At 41.2% G+C, this 19,646-nt stretch overlaps 1 protein-coding gene across 1 annotated transcript in view; it reads left to right on the forward strand.

The window, feature by feature from the left end:
* The window catches only part of LOC113838058 (mothers against decapentaplegic homolog 1-like), a 450,092-nt gene that overhangs the window by 223,132 nt on the left and 207,314 nt on the right, over nt 1-19,646 (forward strand). The window contains exon 10 of the mRNA XM_035453574.1: nt 15,091-15,120. Coding sequence (XP_035309465.1) covers nt 15,091-15,120 — 30 coding nt within the window. The remainder of the gene's footprint in view (nt 1-15,090; nt 15,121-19,646) is intronic.

Here is a 19,646-nt window from a genome sequence, read left to right on the forward strand (position 1 = left end):
TTCTTGGAAATTACAAAATTATTACACTACCACAATCAGGTCTGTTTCCATAAAGGTGACTACAACAGCTGGTTGCCTATCCTGAATCCTACTGCAGTGTAAACTATTCCTCCTATATTGTACTGAAGGTAGAAACAATGCTCTCCCATGGGAACCCTTTTCCTGAGACTGCAGTGGATATTTGACTACATGACTTAAATGGACAATTTGAAATATCTGAGGTGTTAATTGATTTAAGAATTTTGAAAGTGTAGTACTGAAGACAGGAACGTCATTGCCCTTGAGAACAGACTGGAATCAAGGCCACCTGAGACAGAAAACAGAGCTTGCTTTGAAAAAAAATATAACAATGGAAATGCAGCTGTTCTAGCATTAATACACCTTACTAGGGAAAAAATCACTTTACACACTTAGGAGACCAATAAAGAAAATGCAATTAATGACACCATGCATCCATCTGCACCTACTGCTCCAGAGGAGCCAGTCTAGACACACATTTTTCATTTCATATATTCTGTCAACCTTAAGTGTATTTTAGCTTCATACTCCAGGTAACACTTTGAACAAATTAAATAGAGAGAGGAGACAGCATGTCTAGCTACTTGGGCAGATGGGAGACTTATAAGGCAAAAATATACCCAGAATTATTCCTTCAAAAACACCAGAGCCCTGAAACAGCAGGATCTTCTTCACTGACCAGATCCTGAGGTGAAGGTGGTGGGGGATGAGTGAGATAGGAAATGTAAAAGGTATAAAATTTAAAAGCAGGGATGAGGAGGTCTTGCACAGGATATGTCACTCCAAGTAAGCTTCTTCTTCTTCTTGTTTTTTTTTTTTTTTTGGTTTTTCGAGACATGGTTTCACTGTTTAGCTTTGGAGTCTATTCTGGCACTCACTCTGTAGACAGGGATGACCTCAAACTCACAGAGATACGCCTTCCTCTGCCTCCCTAGTGCTGGGATTAAAGGCGTGGGCCACCAACGCCCATTGCCAAGTAAGTTTCTTTAGAAACATATTATCTTGTATACTATTTCCCGGGGGAAAATGGAAGAAAATGCAAGACTTCTATTAAGTCAGTAGAAACTACCATGCAATGGGACACACCCAGGGAAGAACCTAACTAAACAATGCTGCCCAAGGGGAACACAGGTTATCTCAAGATCACTGCTGACTAAGCCCACAGTGGCCCTGGATCAAAAAACATAGCTCCATGTAGTGGGAAGATTTCTGTTCTCCATATCTGAAGCAACCTCTCCACAAGGGCTTTGTTCCAGACCATTACCAACCAGTTCTCCCAAGCAAATTCCTAGTTTTAGATAAGCCTGCTTTTTCTTTCTTTTTTTCTATTCTTTCTTTCTTTTTTTTTTGGTTTATCGAGATAGGGTTTCTCTGTGCCTTTGGAGGCTGTCCTGGAACTAGCTCTTGTAGACCAGCGTGGTCTGGAACTCACAGTGATCTGCCTGCCTCTTCCGGTATTGAATGCATGTGCCACCACCTCCCGGCAAGGCTCTTTTTTTAAATTGTCAGTACATCAGACCCTTAGGGAAAACACCCAAGGCCTAGACCCCAGGCTGTTAGTAGCTATCCCAAGAATGTTCCTCCTCCCTGACTGAGAGCCTAAATGAAATCCTTGGTAACACAAAGTTTTTTTTTACAAACGCTCAGGAGATAGTAAGACTCACAAAGTAGAATTTACTTGAGGGAGTACAGCCTCCAAAATCATGCCTGTTTGATTATAGGATGCTAGGATATACATTGGTTCACTAGGAATGTCTAGACTTTAGACTTCAAACCATTACAAATAAGCCACCCGTGATTTGCAACCAGCCACTGGAACCATCGCCATATCAAAGAACAGGCCTGTAAAAGGCTACTCAAGGGCATAACAGGGTCACAAGCAACCTTAAGGCCTGTTGTGCCATAAAGTTCCAGTTTCCTTCTTAAGTAAAGCATAGTTCTGCCAGATGGACAATAGGACACCAGGACAACTCTTTGAAAATTAAAGCACTATTGTCTTTAGGATTTGCCTGATCAAACAAGGCTTTCTTTTTCTTTACTTTTTCTTCCTTCCTTCCTTTCTTTTTTTTTTAGAGACAGTGCGGCAGCTCTGGGTTTGGGATGGTGCCACTCACTGGGGACCCGACTTTTATCCTATTTTTTTAACTAGAAACACCTAGATTTTTCTGACCCCATCGCTACCTGCAGGCATGCAGCAGAGGGAGTGGGAGCCAGATTCCTACCTAGTCTATGCCACGCCCAGGTCCCAGGTTTGAAACCGAATAGAGAACCAAACTATGCTTCTTTTTCTTCTGTTCATTCATATTGAGAGATTTTTTTAAATGTAAATCTGTTGTTTTTTCTTTTCAGGTCCATGTAGACAGACCCGGGTTTTCCTGATACATTTCAAGCCTCAGTTTCCCCATATGACGGGGGCGGGAGGATGGAACTGGTTTTTCACTTTTTTCCAGGTTTTTTTTCCCAGCAGCCATGTCTAAACCCACCCCTGATGACCCCACAGGGGATGCAGTGAATCCAGGATCCTTAAGTATTCATTGGCCAGCCCCAGGCCTGGGGAGTTGCTGGGAACACATGGGACCTCACAGAACACTGAATGTGGCAGGAGGTTCACACACAGCCTCCTGAAGGGCCTGCCAAACCCTTTCCCATTCCTTCCCATCCCATCCTCCCCACCTTGGGGTAGCATCCCATCACTCACCATGCTGTGGCTTCTGTGCTCACCCATGTTCCTTCACAGTCCCGTACAATAGAACTCACAGAGCAGCAATAAATCCTCTGGTGCCTCTTCTGCTGTGTCCTGCAAGACTTGTGACTGGCAGGTTGGCCTGTTGTCTCTGATTGGCTAGTGAGTCTTGAATGACAACAGCACTCCCTTAAGGCTTATTGCGGCATTAAAGACACAGCACAGGGCCCGGGGGCTCTGGGGCCCTGGCCTTGACTCCAGACAGGGACCTTTTAGAGATCTGCAGAGACACGGATTTCAATATCTCTTACCCCTGTCTCCAGTAGGTGACCCAGCTCTCCTCCTGCACTTCACAGGTACATCTTCTAGCTCCAACTCTCCAAAATGTGCTTGCTTGCACAGACCATTGCACAATGTGGACCTGAATGATTCTCTTATTCAACAGATGAAGGGTGTCCAGCATATTAAGAGAGAGATTTTTAGGACACAAATGAAGATGTTTTTACCGGGTGGTGGTGGCAAACGCCGTTAATCCCAGCACTGGGAAGGCAGAGGCAGGCAGTTCTCTGTGAGTTCAAGGACAGCATGGTCTACAGAGTGATGGATTTTTCCCATGACCTTTTTTTTTATTTTTGGGTGTAGCGCAGCATAACATTCTGTAGACCAGGCAGTCTGCAAACTCAGGAAATCCAACTGCTTCTGATTCCTGAGGGCTGGGATTAAAGATGTACCAACACCAAACTGGTAATGGTGGATTTTATCCTCTCCAAAGATCTAATTTAAAGATATGTGTTCCTATTTTAAAACCTTGAATAAGAAAATGTCTGCTGGGCATTGGTGGCACACGCCTTTAATCCCACCACTTGAGAGGCAGAAGCAGGCAGATCCATGTGAGTTCAAGGATACCTGGTCTACAAAGCAAGTTGCAGGAATGGATCCACATGTACTAACATATCCTGTCTCAAAAAATCCAGAAAACTAACAAACAATCAAAAAATGTCCCACCTCGTTGAATTTTAGGTATTTCCTGAGGTAGTCAGTTTGACTACCTAGAATAGCCATCAACACAACCGAGACAGCTATTCTGGTTGGTTATTATTCATATGAAAAAGCAAACTGTCCTGTCCAGGTCTTTAATGAATTGTGCAGCAATGTTGATGGGGATTGTGCTGAATCTGTAGACTGCTGTTAGTAGGATGGACTTTTTACTGTGTTCATCCTACTGATCCTTGAGCATTGGAGATCTTTCCATCTCCTCATGTCTTCTTCAACTTCTTTCTTCAAATACTTAATGTTTTTATCACACAAGTGTCTCACTTGCTGGTTTAGAGTTACTTGTCTATAATTTATATTGTGTGAGGCTGTTGTGAAGGGTGTTGATTCATTTATTTCTTTCTCAGGCTGTTGCCATTTTTATATAGGAGGATTTTTTTTTTTTAAGTTACTCTTGTATTCAGCAAATGTGCTGAAATTGTTTATCACCTGTAATGCTTTTGCAGAATTTTTAGGGTCACTTATGCTGTGCCATAATTTGACCTATATGTAACAATACTTCTAATTCTTCCTTTCCAAATTATATTCCATTGATGTCATTCAGCTGTATTATTGGTCTATCAAGAACTTCAAGTACTATATTGAGTAGATTTAGAGTTCACAACATTGTCTTATTCCAGATTTTTTTGGAATTCCTTTGAGTTTCTCTCCATTTTACTCAATGTTGTCTGTACACTTGCTTTAAATGTCCTTTATTGTGTGTATGTATGTACCCTGTATCCATAATGTCTCCAAGACATTTTTTTTGGTTTTTCCAGATAGGATTTCTCTTTGTAGCTTTGAAGTCTATCCTGGCACTCGCTTTGTTGAGCAGTGTGGCCTCGAAATCCCAGAGGTCCGCCTGCCTCTGCCTCCCGAATGCTGGGATTAAAGGCATGCATCACCAAAGCCTGGTTCCTCTCCAAGAATTTTATGATGTTTGTTTTTGTCAATGGCTTTTTAGGCATGTAAAGGGATAATAAAACTAATGTGTTTTCTAAAAGTTTATTTTTATGGTGGATTACATTTACTAATTTTTTCATGTTGAACCATCACTGCCTCTTTGGGATGAAGCCTACTGGATCAGTTTGGATGTCAGAGTTTCTCTGTGGTTTTGGGGGCCTATCCTAGATGCACTCTGTTGACCAGTTTAGCCTTAAACACATAGAGATGCAACTGCCTCTGTCTCTGAAGTGCTGGGATTCATACCATGTGCCACCATTTCCTGGGTCTTTATAACTTTTATAACTCAAATATTTTGTAAGTAAAAAAGGAAATAATAGGACACAGAAAAGCTAGTACTGCTTAAGAATAATTGTTGATGACCTGGATTCTCCCTCTCTCTAGGTCCTGGGCAACCTAGGCCTGATCCTGTTCCCAACTCCTCTCCTCCCACCCTGGTGTTTTCTCATGACCCCCACCTGTCACTCCACACCAGCCCTCTCCGGGGCCTGTTGCTTCCTTGGGGATTTGTTCCTGGTCTAGTGGCCTCTCTAATCCTCGGATTCACTCCCTGCTCTGGCATTGCTCTTCTCTTCTCTTCTCTTCTCCAGATGAACTTCCCTTGAGATGCGTGCGATCTGTCTTTCACAGGTGCTTGCTCCTCACTGACAGTTCAAAGGTTGTCAAAGGTTTCATAGCTGTGTTGTGCATGGGATAAGTGACTGCATTAGGACTCTGCATGCAGAGACTATGTACAGCTTGGTCAAAGGCAGTTACATGACTCTGGTTTCAAAGGTCCCAACTGCTGAGCCTCATTCTTAACTGTTCCCTTTCCCTTTTTAAGGAAGTGCTTGCCACCTTTATTCTCCCTTTGCTTTTCTGCTCCCTATTGGTTACCACCTACCCCTCCCTTTATTCCTTTTCCCAATAAACTCCATGTGGATTTATTGTGTTTGGTGGATCATGTTATATCCCCCAAATGTGCAGCAAAAGACAACAACAATAATATCTTTAGATTAACTGTGAGTAGTATTGAGCTAGAACCAAAGCTCACGTTAAGAGCACTTCTTGTTCTATCAAAGTACTTGAGTTATAATTCTATCCCCAATGCTGGTGGCTGTCACTCACCTGTAACTACAGCTCCTACAGAAGACAATTTTTCCTGATCTCCATGGGTACTTACATAAGTTAGTACATTCATGGACATAATTTAAAATAACTCACACACACACACACACACACACACACACACACACACACACACACACATAATATATATATATATATATATATATATATATATATATATATACTTTTTGAGACAGGTTTTCTTTTTGTAGCCCTGGCTATCTTTCAGCTCAGAGACCCATCTGCCTCTGTATCCATAGTGCTGTGAATAAAGACTTGATCCACCACTGCCTGCCTAAATTCATTTTTAAGTTTATTTGATTTCCTGTTGCTTAATAGAAATCCCCAAATTAAGTAACTAATGTGAAGCTCCTCAGTGCAATGGTTAAGTATCTTTGGCTAGACTTGAGTTCACTGCTACATTTCCTCTGGGACACCTAGATTACAAACTTGGTCATCAATTTGGTCTGGTAACTCAAGATTAAACTGCTTGTAACTCCCTGGAGTTAGGACTAAGGAAGCTAAAGCAGGGAGACAGACAGAGTTTGAGGCTAGTCTGGGCAACACAGTAAGATTGTTTCTAAAAAACCCAGCAAAATGAGAGGCACAGTGTCAAACACTTATCACCAGAAGTTAGGAGGTAGAGGCTGAATAATGAAGCCTGCAACGTCCTCTTGTGCCATGTCGAGAGCTCAAGATGAGTGTGCACTACATTAATTCTTCTGTAAAGTAGAAAGGACTCCACAAACATACACAAAAGATGCACACCAAAACCGAACTAATAAAAACTGTATCATCTTTGATATCTACCCTTACTCACTAGAGCTTAGCAAGCAATAACCTAAAAGACTTTCAAAATATTTCAATATGGGGAATATTTTCAGGCTGACTAAAGAATTTGCAAGGGCAGCTATGAACAGCATCAAACATGAATGTAAGATAATTGAACACTAATGTACAGAGAAAATCTCTAAAATTTTGTGAAGGAATCAATCCCTAGCCCTAACATGTATGTAACAATTATCATCCTTTCACTACAAATTTACTTTAAAATTGTGTAGTGAGGTACCTCTCACAATGATCCAGCAATCCCAGCCACCCCAGAGGCATAGACAGTAAAATAAGCTACAGTATACCCAGGAGCTCCAGACCATCCATGACATCATCACAAGAACTAAAAAAAATATTAAAAACTAGGGTAGCTGTTTGGATGTCAATCAGGCAAAGAGATGAACCCCCACATCCTCCCTTTACTCACAATTGCATTGACAAAGGCAGATAGATGAGAGAATCACGTTGCACTGAAAGTTCCCATAGAGATGGCTGCACTCCATCTTGGCTCAAGGGTGGGGATTTCACAACTGTCCTTAGAAAATCATAAAACATAAAGTTCAAAGGTGTGGCTACAGTAGGATGTTCCATCATGGCGTTGGCTGTCTTATTCTAAATAAAAACAGACCTGGTCTGAGATGTGCTGATTCCTGTCCCTCAAGAACAGGTAGCTAGAAGTTGAACCTAAGGTGTGGTTACCAAACCCTTGGATAATTCAGGAAGAAAAGTGTGTTTGCTCTGTGTAAAGTATACCTTGTTTACCTTTTGGTTAAGGTATGAGAGAGTGGTGAGAAATAAAATCTTGTGGTGTTCAGTATTAACTGAAACTGCCCTCCTGATTTTATTTTGTGTCTAGCTTGCCTTCCTTTAGTCCAAACTCCCACTCTCAGGAACAAACCTCGGGATGCTTGGCTGGCTCCCACTACAGCCCCGAAAGGTCAGCTTCTCACATTGCACCACAAGCATGTGAACTTCAAAAATCCACTTTATAGCTTAGGTTCCAAAGCTTACATCTAGTAAAGTCTACTTGACTAATTACAGGCTGATAAACTATTGCATCCAGAATAAAGAAAAATGGGATAGCTCTTCCAGAGGTGGAAATAATCCCAGGGCAAGCACCAAAGTGCCTGTAAAATAGGAAGGAACATTATTTCCAAAATAACAGCAGCAGCTGCTGTGGTGGAAGCTTGTGCATACACTGTATTATGCAAGACATAGTCAGCTGGATCTCCTGTTGTTAACAGTGAGACTGATGAGAGCTGAACCCCATCATTGGAAATAGGGGCTCATTATGAGATCAAGTGTTGTGCCAGGTTCATAGAGCCCCGGAGAGACCACCCCGAATACCTGACAGATACAATGCAAATGCCACCACCGGTGCAATCGCAGATATTTCTTTTAATTGAAGGTACCTTGGACTTGTACATGTGTAAGTAGCAGAAGCCTTGAGAAATAACTGAGAAGGGTTTTTATAGGGAACAACAGTAAAGCTGAAAGTCACAAATTACAAAGTCTCCATGGTTACCTAAGGTCATACAAAATCCAGAATAAGACAACAACCATATATTTCAAGAAAGATACATTTGAGTAATATAAGACAGGGGATGGGGTTGCAGGTTTACAGAGTCACAGGTTCTGTCAGTTATCTCATGGACTGAGGGACCTTTACAACCAGCAATTAGCAGACAAAGGAATGTTGACATGGGAGGTAGCAGTCACTTCTCTTTCTCTGAGAGTTGGGCTCAGGTGACAGCCAAGGCATTCCTAACTGAGTAGACATTAGAATTTCCTTCTTTGAGACCCAAGTTTTAAAAAAATTATTAATTTAAATTTTTGGTCCTTCACAAGGAGGACTTTGATAAAGTGCCTCAAAGCAGTGGCTGGGAGTGTCTTCTAGAAAGAACTGGTAGAAAGAAATTGGAAATGGGAGGTGCCTCCAGAGGGGTTTGTTTTTAGGGCAGTAGAGATTGGGTGGCTGGTCCAAGGAAGTTGTAAAATTAACCAGAAACAACAACAAAAGGGAAACACCTCTCTTGCCACTTGAGGGCCGGACTCCTCCTGATTGGATGCAATGAAGAGGGCAAGGAGCTCAGGGAGGAACAGGAAGTCTGTGCTGGGTCTGTGGGGGAGGCCCCTTATTTCCTCATCTCATTTCAATGCAGCAGGATAGATGGCTCTGGGTGTGGTGAGGGGAAATAAAAATAGGATTATGGGCAGCTGTACCTGGACGTACTTGGGATCTACTGCCTATGTGTGACATTCTTTTGCTGAGCATGGGGGTTACACGGGATCACAGGTTCTCAGCTTAGTTCTTGGCATGGGGCAGATTGTCAGACATTTGGATGTTTTCATGAGCACTGATAGTGCTGGCAGCTTTACCCATCCTAGATATGTGTTCCAGGTGCCATCACTTAGCAACACCACCTGGACTCTGCCAGGGTGGATGCTGGGACCTGTAGTTCAGAGCTTCACTCTCTGCGAATGCATCTTGGGATTGGTTAGTTATGGCTCTGGCCATGGATTGGCAGCTTAATGAACCAGCCACTTTCAGGGGGCCTGTGTCCTGCAAGGTGTGAGGTGCCAGGCACCCAGTTCCCACCCCAGGCTTCTCCATGCTCATGATCTGCTTGATCTGCTTGGTCCCACCTGCCCTTGTGTCCTGCTTCTGCCACAGTGACAGGGATGATGAGCAGGTTCTGAAAATTGCTGTAGAAAACCTAAGGAGCATAGGAGAAAAATAAGGACACACAAGATGTTTAATTTATATCTTTGAGAGATAACTAAAACATGTTTGTTACAGTGGTCTTTTGTTTGCTTTTCAAGACAGGGTTACTCTGTGAATCCCAAGATGTCCTGGAGAATATTTTGTAGACCAGCTGGCCTAAACCATAGGGAACTGCCCATTTCTCCTGAGTGCTGGATCTAAAGGCCTGTGCCACCACAGTTAGTCAGTATCCTCAATAACTCAAATATTTTGTAAGTAACAAAGGAAACAATATCACACAGAAAATGTATTACTGCCTTATAATAATTGTTGATATACTGGATTCTCCCTCTCCCCAGGTCCTGGGCAATCTGGCCTTGTTCCTTCTCCTGACTCCTCTCCTTCTCCCTCCCCAGTGGTTTCTCCCAAGCACCTGCCTGTCACTCCACACCAGCTCTCTCCAGGGCCTGTGCCTTCTTCTGAGGGAACCTTTCCTGGTCTAGGGGCCTCTCTAATCCTGAGGTTCCTTCCTTGCCCTGGTATCAACCTTCTCTGCTGTTTTCCAGGTGACCTTCCCTTGCCCCAGGATCTGACTTTGACAGGTGATAGCTCCTTGCTGACAACTCAAAGGCCATCAGTGGTTGCATGGCTACATCGTCCATGCATTAAGTGACTGCATAAGGACTCTGCATGCAGACGCCACCTTGAGCAGTGGCAATGGCCCCTCTGTGAATCCAGTTTCAAGGGCCCCAACTTCTGAGCCTTGTTCTAAACCACTAACTTTCCCTTCATAAGCAAGCACCTCTCCCCAGTTCTCTTTCTGTCTCCATGTCTGCTCCTGATTGGTTAACACCTACACATCCCTTTGTTCCCTTTCCCAATAAACTCCATGTGGGTTGTTGAGTTTGGTGGACTGCGTTTCATTGCCCAAAATGCGGCAAACAACATCAACAACAACAATAATAATAACAAACTGAAGAATAGCTGTTAATAGTGCTTCTGTTGGACTAGCAAGGTACTTCACTCAAGAGTGCTTGTTTTCCTTCCAGAGGACTGGAGTTCTATTTCTATCTGCCAACCTTGGTGGCTCTCATCCACCTGTAACTACAGCTCCTACAGGTGACAATGTCTCCTGATCTCTATGGGTACTTGCATAAATACATAAATACACATAATTTACAATAACAAAAAATGAATGTGTGTGTGTGTGTGTGTGTGTGTGTGTGTATGTGTGTGTGTTTACTCTGAGACAGGCTTAATGATTAAGTGCCTTTGGCTAGACTGGAGGTCACTGCCACACTTCTCTGTGACACCTAATTTAAAACCTTTGCCATCAGTGGGGTCCATGGTACCTCAAGATTGAGCTGCTTGTAACTTCAGGTCTCAGGATGCTAATGTAGTGAGACAGCAAGAGTTTGAATCCAGGCTGGGCAACATAGTAAGACTCAAAAAAGCTAAAAAGTGGAAGACACAGTTGCACAAACTTGTCTCCTAGCACTTAGGAGGTAGAAGCAAGATAATCAAGCCAGCAATGTCCTCTTGTACTATATAGAGAGCTCAAGATGAGTATGTACTACATGAAATCTTATGGAGGGAAGGAATGAGACACAGACATACACAAAAACTACACACCAAAACAGAACAAATCAAAACCTGATCATCTTTGTTATCCACAGTTAGTCACCAGAGGTTAACAAGCAATAACCTAAAATAATTTAAAAACATTTCAATTTGGGGAATATTATTAGTCTGACAAAAGAAGTTGCTGGGGCACCTTTGAACAGCAAGGAAGCCATAGGTAAGATATATGTACACTAATATGGAGGGAAAAATCTCTAAAATGTTGGGAAAAATATCAATCACTAACCGTTACAAGTATCTAAGAAGTGTCATCCTTTCTCTACAAGTTCACTTTAAAATTGGGTAACCAGGTACCTGTAAAGATGATCCAGCAATCTCAGCATCCCCAGAGGCAGAGACAGTAATGTAGGCTGTTTTACACCCAGAAGTTGCAGACCAGTTATGACTTCATCATCACAAACACTCAGGTAAGCAGGTAGGATGTCAGTTGGGCAAAGAGTTGAACCCTCACATCCTCCCTTTACTCAAAATTGACTTTTGAAAAAGGCATATAAATGAGAGAATCTTGTGGCACTGTTGATGCCCATAAAGATGGCTTGACTCCACCTTGGCTTGAGGGCAGAGAGTTCAAAACTGTCCTCAGATAATGGACATAAAACCTATAGGTTAAAGGTGTGGCTACAGTAGGAAGCTGGATCTTGGACTCAGCTGTCTAATTGTAAATAACAACAGACCTGGTCTCAGGTGTGTTTACTCCTGACCCTCAAGGCCTGATAATGAAGACTTGAAGCTAAGGTGTGGTTACCTAATCCTTATAGAATTGAGGAAGAAAAGTCTGTTTGCTCCATATACATGATACTATGTTCCCCTTTTGGTTAAGGTACATGAGGGTGGTGAGAAATAAATTTGTGGTGTTCAGTATTAACTGAATATGCCCTCCTGGTTTTGTTCTGTTTCTGTCTTGTCTTTATCACATTTAAGTAGCCTTTCTATATTCCATACTCCCCCTCTCAGGAATTAACCTCAGTCTGCTCTGCTGCCTCCTACTGCAGCCCCTCAAGGACAGTTTCCCACATTGCTCCACAGATATATGAACTTCATAAATGCACTTTATAGCTTAGGTTCCAGTGCTTAAATCCAGTGATGTCTACTTGGTTAATTATAGACTGAGAAGCTATTGCATCCAGAATAAAGAAAACTAGTGATTGCTCATCCTGGGGTGCATATGATCCCAAGTCAAGCACCAAAGTAGCTATAAAATAGGTGTGAACTTTATTCCCAATCTGACAGCAGCAGGTGCTGTGGAGGAAGAGGGTGCATACACTATCACTCGAGAGGTAGTCATCTGGGACTCCTATTGCTAACAGTGAGACAGGTGAGAGCTGAAAAACATCATTGAATTTAGTACCTAACTCCAAGATCACTGATGCCAAGGTCACTGAACACAGACTGACCATGCCAAGGACCTGAGAGATACCGCGCAAATGCAAAGGTTTCTTTAATTTCACAGGGCATTGGTGGAGCACGCCTTTAATCCCAGCACTTGGGAGGCAGAGCCAGGTGGATCTCTTTGAGTTGGAGACCAGCCTGGTCTACAAGAGGTAGTTCCAGGACAGCCTCCAAAGCAACAGAGAAACCTTGTCTCGAAAAACCAAAAAAAAAAAGTTTCTTTAATTCAAGCAAGCTTGGACTTCTGCACTTGCAAGTGGCAGAAGCCTTGATCAGCAACTGAGAGGGGTTTTTATAGGGCAAGAATGTAAGGCTGAAAGTCACAAATTACAAAGTCTCCATGGTTACTTAAGGTAATACACAGTAAAGAGTAAGGCAATAGCCATATACTTTAAGGAAGATGCATTTGAATAAGATAAGACAGGGTATGGGATTGCAGGGTTATAGAGCCACTGGGTCTGAGAATTTTCCCTTGGGCCAAGGAACATTTAAAATCAGCAATAAGCAGAGGAAGGAATGTTGACACAGGTGTTAGACAGTCACCTCTCTTTCTCTGAGAGCAGGGTCAGGTGCCAGCCATGGCATTTCCACTTGAGGAGTTATCGGAAGTTTCCTTTTTTAAAGATTTATTTATTTATTTATTTATTTATTATGTATACAGTGCATGGCAGATGAGGGCACCAGATCACAATATAGATGGTTATGAGCCACCCTGTATTTGCTGGGAATTGAACTCAGGAGTTCTGGAAGAACACTCAGGGCTCTTAACCTCTGAGTCAACTCTCCAGCCCTTTAAACTTTTATTAATTTTAATTTTTGGTCCTTCACAAGGAGGACTTTGATAAAGTGCTTCAGAGCAGTGTCTGGGAGTGAGTCTCGGAAAGAACAGAAGTAAAGTACTTGGAGAGAGAGGTGCCTACAAAAGGGGTTTGTTTTTTATGGCAGGAGAGATAGGGTGGCTAGTAGAAGGAAGCAGTAGAATCAATCATAATACAAGGGTACTAACTCTGCCTCATCTGGCCTCTGCCCTCTTGCACTCCCCATGCTGCAGCCTCAGGGATGGGTTACAGAAGTGGCTGTAGAAAACCAAGTGATCTCAAGAGCAAAACCTCCCTGTTGTGTATAAAAATCCCGATAACTGGAAGTAAAATTGGAAACCCATGGTTGTCGATGCAGTAATTCAATTACAAGGAATTAATAAATCCATGTTTCTTATGAGCAAATAATTGCTTATTGGCCCAGTGGGGAACAGAAAACCAGAAACCCTGGTGTGAATCCTGAGGTGCGGGCATTTAGTGCTCACTGGGGTGGATCGTCCAATGATGGGCATTTTAAGAGTGGAGCCTGGACTGAGGTGAATCCAGGGAAGGGCCTGCCCTTGGCACCTTGACATGCAGGCTTGGAAAAGTATGTTATATCAGTTAGGGGATGGATCCTAGAAAATGGAATTTTAAATAAAAATGGCTTAATGTTGGTATTTGTAATTTATAGATCTGGAGTTTCACAGAAGGAGGAACTCTCTACTTGGTGTATGAGGAATCTTCACACCACAGGGGTTATTTGCTAATACACATATTCTGGGTTTTTTAAAGTTTAAGGATTTCCCAGTCACCTGCCTATACTAAAGAGTGTAATTATACATTGTGTGCATCTGAAGTTGCAAACTTCATGTTGTGGCAAAGGTTTTTCTGTAATATTTAGTGATAAAGAAGTTTCAAACTGATGTAAGTAAATATATAGAGCAGTGTATATTGTGAGTTTTGGTAACTGTAGCTACTGTTTCTTTTGATAAAATTACCTTCAAAACTAAAATCCCCTCAACCATGAAGATGACCCAAGCAGGTTCCGTATTAAACTTGATTCACTTCTTGTATGTTTGAAAAGGAACCACACAGGATCTTTGAAAAGCAATCACACAACACAGTATGTTTGCAATGACTTTAGGTGCCTACCATTATTTTGTGAAATTTATTTGCATGTATTGGTGACTCACCAGGTCAAAGACTGTTGCTGTACAATACAATAAGCTTGTTCCTGAGAATGCCAGAGATAATCAAATCCTGAAAGTTGTCCTTAGGCCACTGTATGTGAGGTATACTATGTACACACACTCACAAATTACACACCCCTCTATCATACACAGACACAAATACACACACAATATACAAACATAAACCCCCTCACACATATACACAGACTTTGCAAAAAACCTCATAAATGTTAATACATACACATAGAGACAAACAAAAATATAAAGTACAATACAGCACACACAAGTAGAAATCTACAAATGTGCACAGAGAATCACATTCACACACATACACCCACAAACACACTTTCAAAATCCTAAAGAACAATATATATATATATATATATATATATATATATATATATATGTTTAATAAATTTACAAAAGACTGATTTTTTTCAATTTGTTGTGTATCACTTGTGTGATATAGCAGCATGTTCTGAACAATTCTGACCTCATAGACCTCTATTTTCCTGTGAGCATAAATGCACATTTTTGCCTGCTGGTGGTGGTACACGACTTTATTCCCAGCACTCAGGATGCAGAGGCAGGTGAATCTCTGTGATTTAGAGACCAGCCTGGTCTACAACAGCTAGTTCCAGGACAGGCTCCAAAGATACACAGAGAAACCCTGCCTTGAAAAAAATATGCATTTTCTAAGCATAAACTTGGAATACGTTGGTTCCTGAGGAGATGAATAAAATGTGTTTCCATTTAATATCAGTCTCATAGAAGAACCATTTTGAGTCTCTAGCAGTACCACATTAAGTTGCAACTGTTGGGGACATTGACAGACTCATTAGTTATAAGAAATAAAAGAGTTTAATATTTTGATGTAATGAAAATAGGCCTTGTTTTGATGTTTTTGGCACTCTCTCCTTATATAGACCTCATGCCCTGACCTTGAACTAACAGACATAACCTCCTGCCTCAGACTCCTAAGTGATGGGATTTAAGGCTTACTTCAGAATGTCTGGCCTTTCGTGAGGTTCTTAGAATCAGTCTCAAAAAGTATCCTTGGCGGGCATGGAACTGATGAGTAGAGCAGGCTGGCTGCAAGCTCAGAGGTCCCTTTGCATCTGACTCAAGATTCCTGGGGTTAAATTATATACTGACTCACCTGGCTGAGATATTCTTTTTTTGACCACTTAATGTGAATGTTGTTTGTGTTTTCAAAAATGATAATAACACATGTTGGCTAAACATTTTGGGCCATTCCTTATTTTGTGAATTGGTCTTTAGGAGGCCAAGGTGGCTTGATGCTATTACCCCTAATCACCTGCTGTCCAGCTTATGAATTATATATGTTTAATCTGTATATATTGTTCATTTTTACATACTGCATAGGTTTTTGATTTATAGTTGAAGAATTTTCTGGTTTTTCATTCAGACTTGTGTGAATTATGTTCGGTTTTTGTTCCTTTGTCCCCTGTCTAATGAATTAATTTAAATAATCATTATTACTCATCTTTCCTTTCAGAAAGCTTATTTGGTTTTAGAATTATGAGTTTTTGCATATCATAAATTCCCCATTATTCTAGACAATTTTGATCTCAGAGTAACAAGCCATGCTGGGCTCATGCCAGGCATGTTCTACCACTGAGCTGCTACCTTTCTTAGAAATGCTTGTTTGATATGTGACAACATTTGTCTTTGGTATGACTTCAGTAAACAGACCAAGACCTTTGCTTAATAAATTTTTTTTATTAGTTTTTCTTCATCTGGGGTGTCTGCATAGGATAATTGTCCTGTGAGATGACTTTGTACTTTTAATATGTGTTTTGTTTCATGTATTCTGTCTTTGAATGAAAACTAAAGCCCTTCTTGTGGATATGGTTGAAACTTTGTATAAGAAAGTTTATTTTTTGTCACAAATTCTATAAATTTTTTAGCTAAATTACAGTTGCCTTGCTATAAAATTTAAATTAATGAATTAATGGGTACATTTGAGCTCTCTTTGCTGGGTAGCTGTCCTGGATTTCATCAATGTAGACCAGATTGCTCTTAAACTTTGGGTAATCTTGATACATTCCAGGAGATGGATTAAAGGTGTGAACTCAGTATAACATATTTTATATTCCAGTTATTTTTATCTGCTAATATATGTCTAAATTATTGATTGTGTAATGCAGAAAATGTAAAAATCAGCTAACAACTGTAGTTCTTTCTTACAAGTCACAATAATTGGTATGGATGTTTCCTTTCTCCAGTTTGAAATTAGGAATTTTGAGTCCAGATTACTTAAATTCATGTTTCATTTTCAGTCCTATGGAAGTATGGATAGATTATGTGTATTTAAGTGAAGCAAGTATTTCCTTTTAGTAACAGTAACAACATACTGGGAAGGTCCAGACAAATAGAAATTAAGAAACAAGGTTTCCCTGCAGTCACAGAGTAAGTTCTTTGTTTGGTTTTTCTAGACAGGGTTTCTCTGTGGCTTTGGAGGCTGTACAGGAACTAGCTCTTGTAGACCAGGATGATCTCGAACTCACAGAGATCTGCCTACCTCTGCCTCCTGAGTGCTGGGATTAAAGGCATGTGCCACCAATGCCCAGCACAATAGTATGTTCTTTTAGGCCACTGAGAATATGTTGTGATCTTATGGGGACACTCTGTGACTTATTTTTTTCACAGCAATAGACCTGCTTTGCCATCTGACATGGAAACAGTTTGGTGATTGCAATGAATGTAAGGGCACAAATTTAAAATGAGATGAGCAAGAGATTAAGCATAGCTAGAATCCAAGCGTTCCCTTGTCTCTAATTCAGCCAAGTGAAACATAAATATTTAAATATGAGCTATTGAGTCCATTTGTTATTTCTTTTCTTTATATGATAAGACGGCAGACCACTTTGCTTTGGTTAACCAAATATGATCATGCCAGGCAAAACCAATTCTCCCTTTGCCAATAGTCATTAGATTCCTGTAGTACTTTTTCATGGAAGAAGGTTTCATTAGGTCCTTCCACCAACTTGCTCTGTTATTATGTCTACCAGCAATGTGTTCTGCCTCACTGGAAATCTTCTTTCAGGGCTTAGGGTGTGTCTACCCTGCCATCTGTGCCTTTCCCTCCAAAGTTTCAGGTTCAGCCTGATTTTCCACCACTTAGGTTACTGGATGGAGCCATTATTCTCTTCCCTGACAACTTTAGTGCTTTGTTAGGTGGTGCCTGTATATTGGTTCAGAGGTGTGTGAACATCTGTGAGTAATTCATGAATTCTGTCATTGAATTGTGATTATACGCCTGTGACTCATGGCCACCACCTCCTCAGCTACAGCATTTAGCCTGCCCTACACACTTGCAGGATCATTCCTTTACTCAATAAAAAATAGGTATTTGTTGGAGAAAAATTGCACAGATAAGATTAAAAAAATCTACTGAGGCATTCCTGCTCAAAAAGATGCTGTCTCTGCCCTTCCCATGCTCTCTGGAACCCAAGATAGAAGGAGCCAGCTCCTCCTCTCTGTTAGGATGGGTCATGCCTGCATTTGAAACCAAGCCCAAAGGGTGTGGCCACCACTTAATGTTCACTGACAAGGCAAGAAGCCATTTTACTATCCCTTGAGGAGTATTAGAGTGGGAGCCTGGCCCAAGCCCACTCTTACATGGTGCTTACTGAGACTTAACCACATCTACAAAGGAATCTGGTTATCTGCTTTCCTTTTACCCAGTTTATGAAAAATGGTGTATTAAGAAATAGTGTTTTTATGTATTGTACATATCCAGGAGCTGTCTACAAACACTACTTCCAATTCACTGTGTAATGACAATCGATTTTATAAGTATAGTCATAGAGCATACACCCCTAGCCAACATTGTTTCCAGTTAGTCATCATAAGGACAGCGCCAAAAGGCAGAGCAGGGATTCCCATTTTGTACTCCAAAATGTGCTTTACAGGGACAATCAATAGTGATTATCTTTTTTCCTTTTGCATGAGCAGGACCCCAGTGCCCCTGTGAAGAGAGAGCTGGGCCCAAGGTCTTGCATCTAGGAAATTTGCCAATTTCTCAAATGCCTAACAGCAGCAATGTGGTCAAACTAGACAAGAGAGCAAATCATACACTCTCCTACTCTAGCCCACCCTTTTTCTAAGATCCTCCAGCAATCTGGATGCATCCTCATAATGGCAATAGGGAAGCAAATACTTTGGAGTAAATGTCTTAAGTGAAGCAAATAGAAATAGAGAGATGCAAACAAGAAGCACAAATCCTGGAGTATTTGCATCTCCAGCATCAATAGATGGGCGTGGGAGTTGATGCTCCGTGTGTGATGTTGAATATTATTTGTAATGTTTGTTTATTCTTTGAAACATTTGTCTTGATGATGAAAGGATGTGATTCATTCCTATATGTTGTGTTTCTTTAACTTGGTGAAGCTGTATTACATTCTCTTTCTAGAACACCTCTTTCCTCTAATAGCTTAATGGTCAATTGCCAGGAAAAAGAAAGGATAGGTGGGGCTGGCAGACAGAGAGACTGATGGGAACTCTGAGAAAAAAAAAGAGATCTAGCAGTGAGAGTAGGAGGGGGGAAAATGAGGACAGCCACACAGCCAGGCACAGAATAAGGGAAAAAAAGAAATAGAGAAAGGTAAAAACCAGAGGCAAAAGGTAGATTGGATAATTAAGAAAAGCTGGCTAGAAATAAGCCAAGCTAAAGCAAGGCATTCCTAAGAAAGAATAAACCCTTGGCAGTCCCACCAGCAGTGGAGGAGTGTTCCTCTTTCTCTGCATCCTCTCCAGCATAAATTGTCATTGGTATTTTTGATTTTAGCCATTCTGACAGTAGTAAGATGGTATCTCAGAGTTGTTTTGATATGCATTTCCCTGATGGCTAAGGATGTTGAACACTTTATTTGTGTCTTTCAACCATTTTAGATTCCTCTATTGAGAACTGTCTATTTAGTTCTGTACCCCACTTTTTATTTGGATTGCTTGGTGTTTTGGTGACTACCTTCTTGAGTTCTTTCTATATTTTAGAAATCAGTCCTCTGTCAGTTATGGGGTTGGTGAATATCTTTTCCCAGTCTGGGGACTGCCAGTTTGTCTTGAGGACTGTTTCCTTTGCCTTACAGAAGCTTCTCAATTTCAGGAGGTCCCAATTATTAATTGTTGATGACAATGTCTGTGCTAATGTTTGAGTGTTCAGAAAGTGGTCTCCTGTACCAATTCTTTCAAGGATATTTGTCACTTTGTCTTCTAATAGGTTCACTGTGGCTAGATTTATTTTGAGGTATTTGATCCATTTG

This window comes from Cricetulus griseus, unplaced genomic scaffold (genome assembly GCF_003668045.3).
Source record: "Cricetulus griseus strain 17A/GY unplaced genomic scaffold, alternate assembly CriGri-PICRH-1.0 unplaced_scaffold_1, whole genome shotgun sequence".
Lineage (NCBI taxonomy): Eukaryota > Metazoa > Chordata > Mammalia > Rodentia > Cricetidae > Cricetulus > Cricetulus griseus.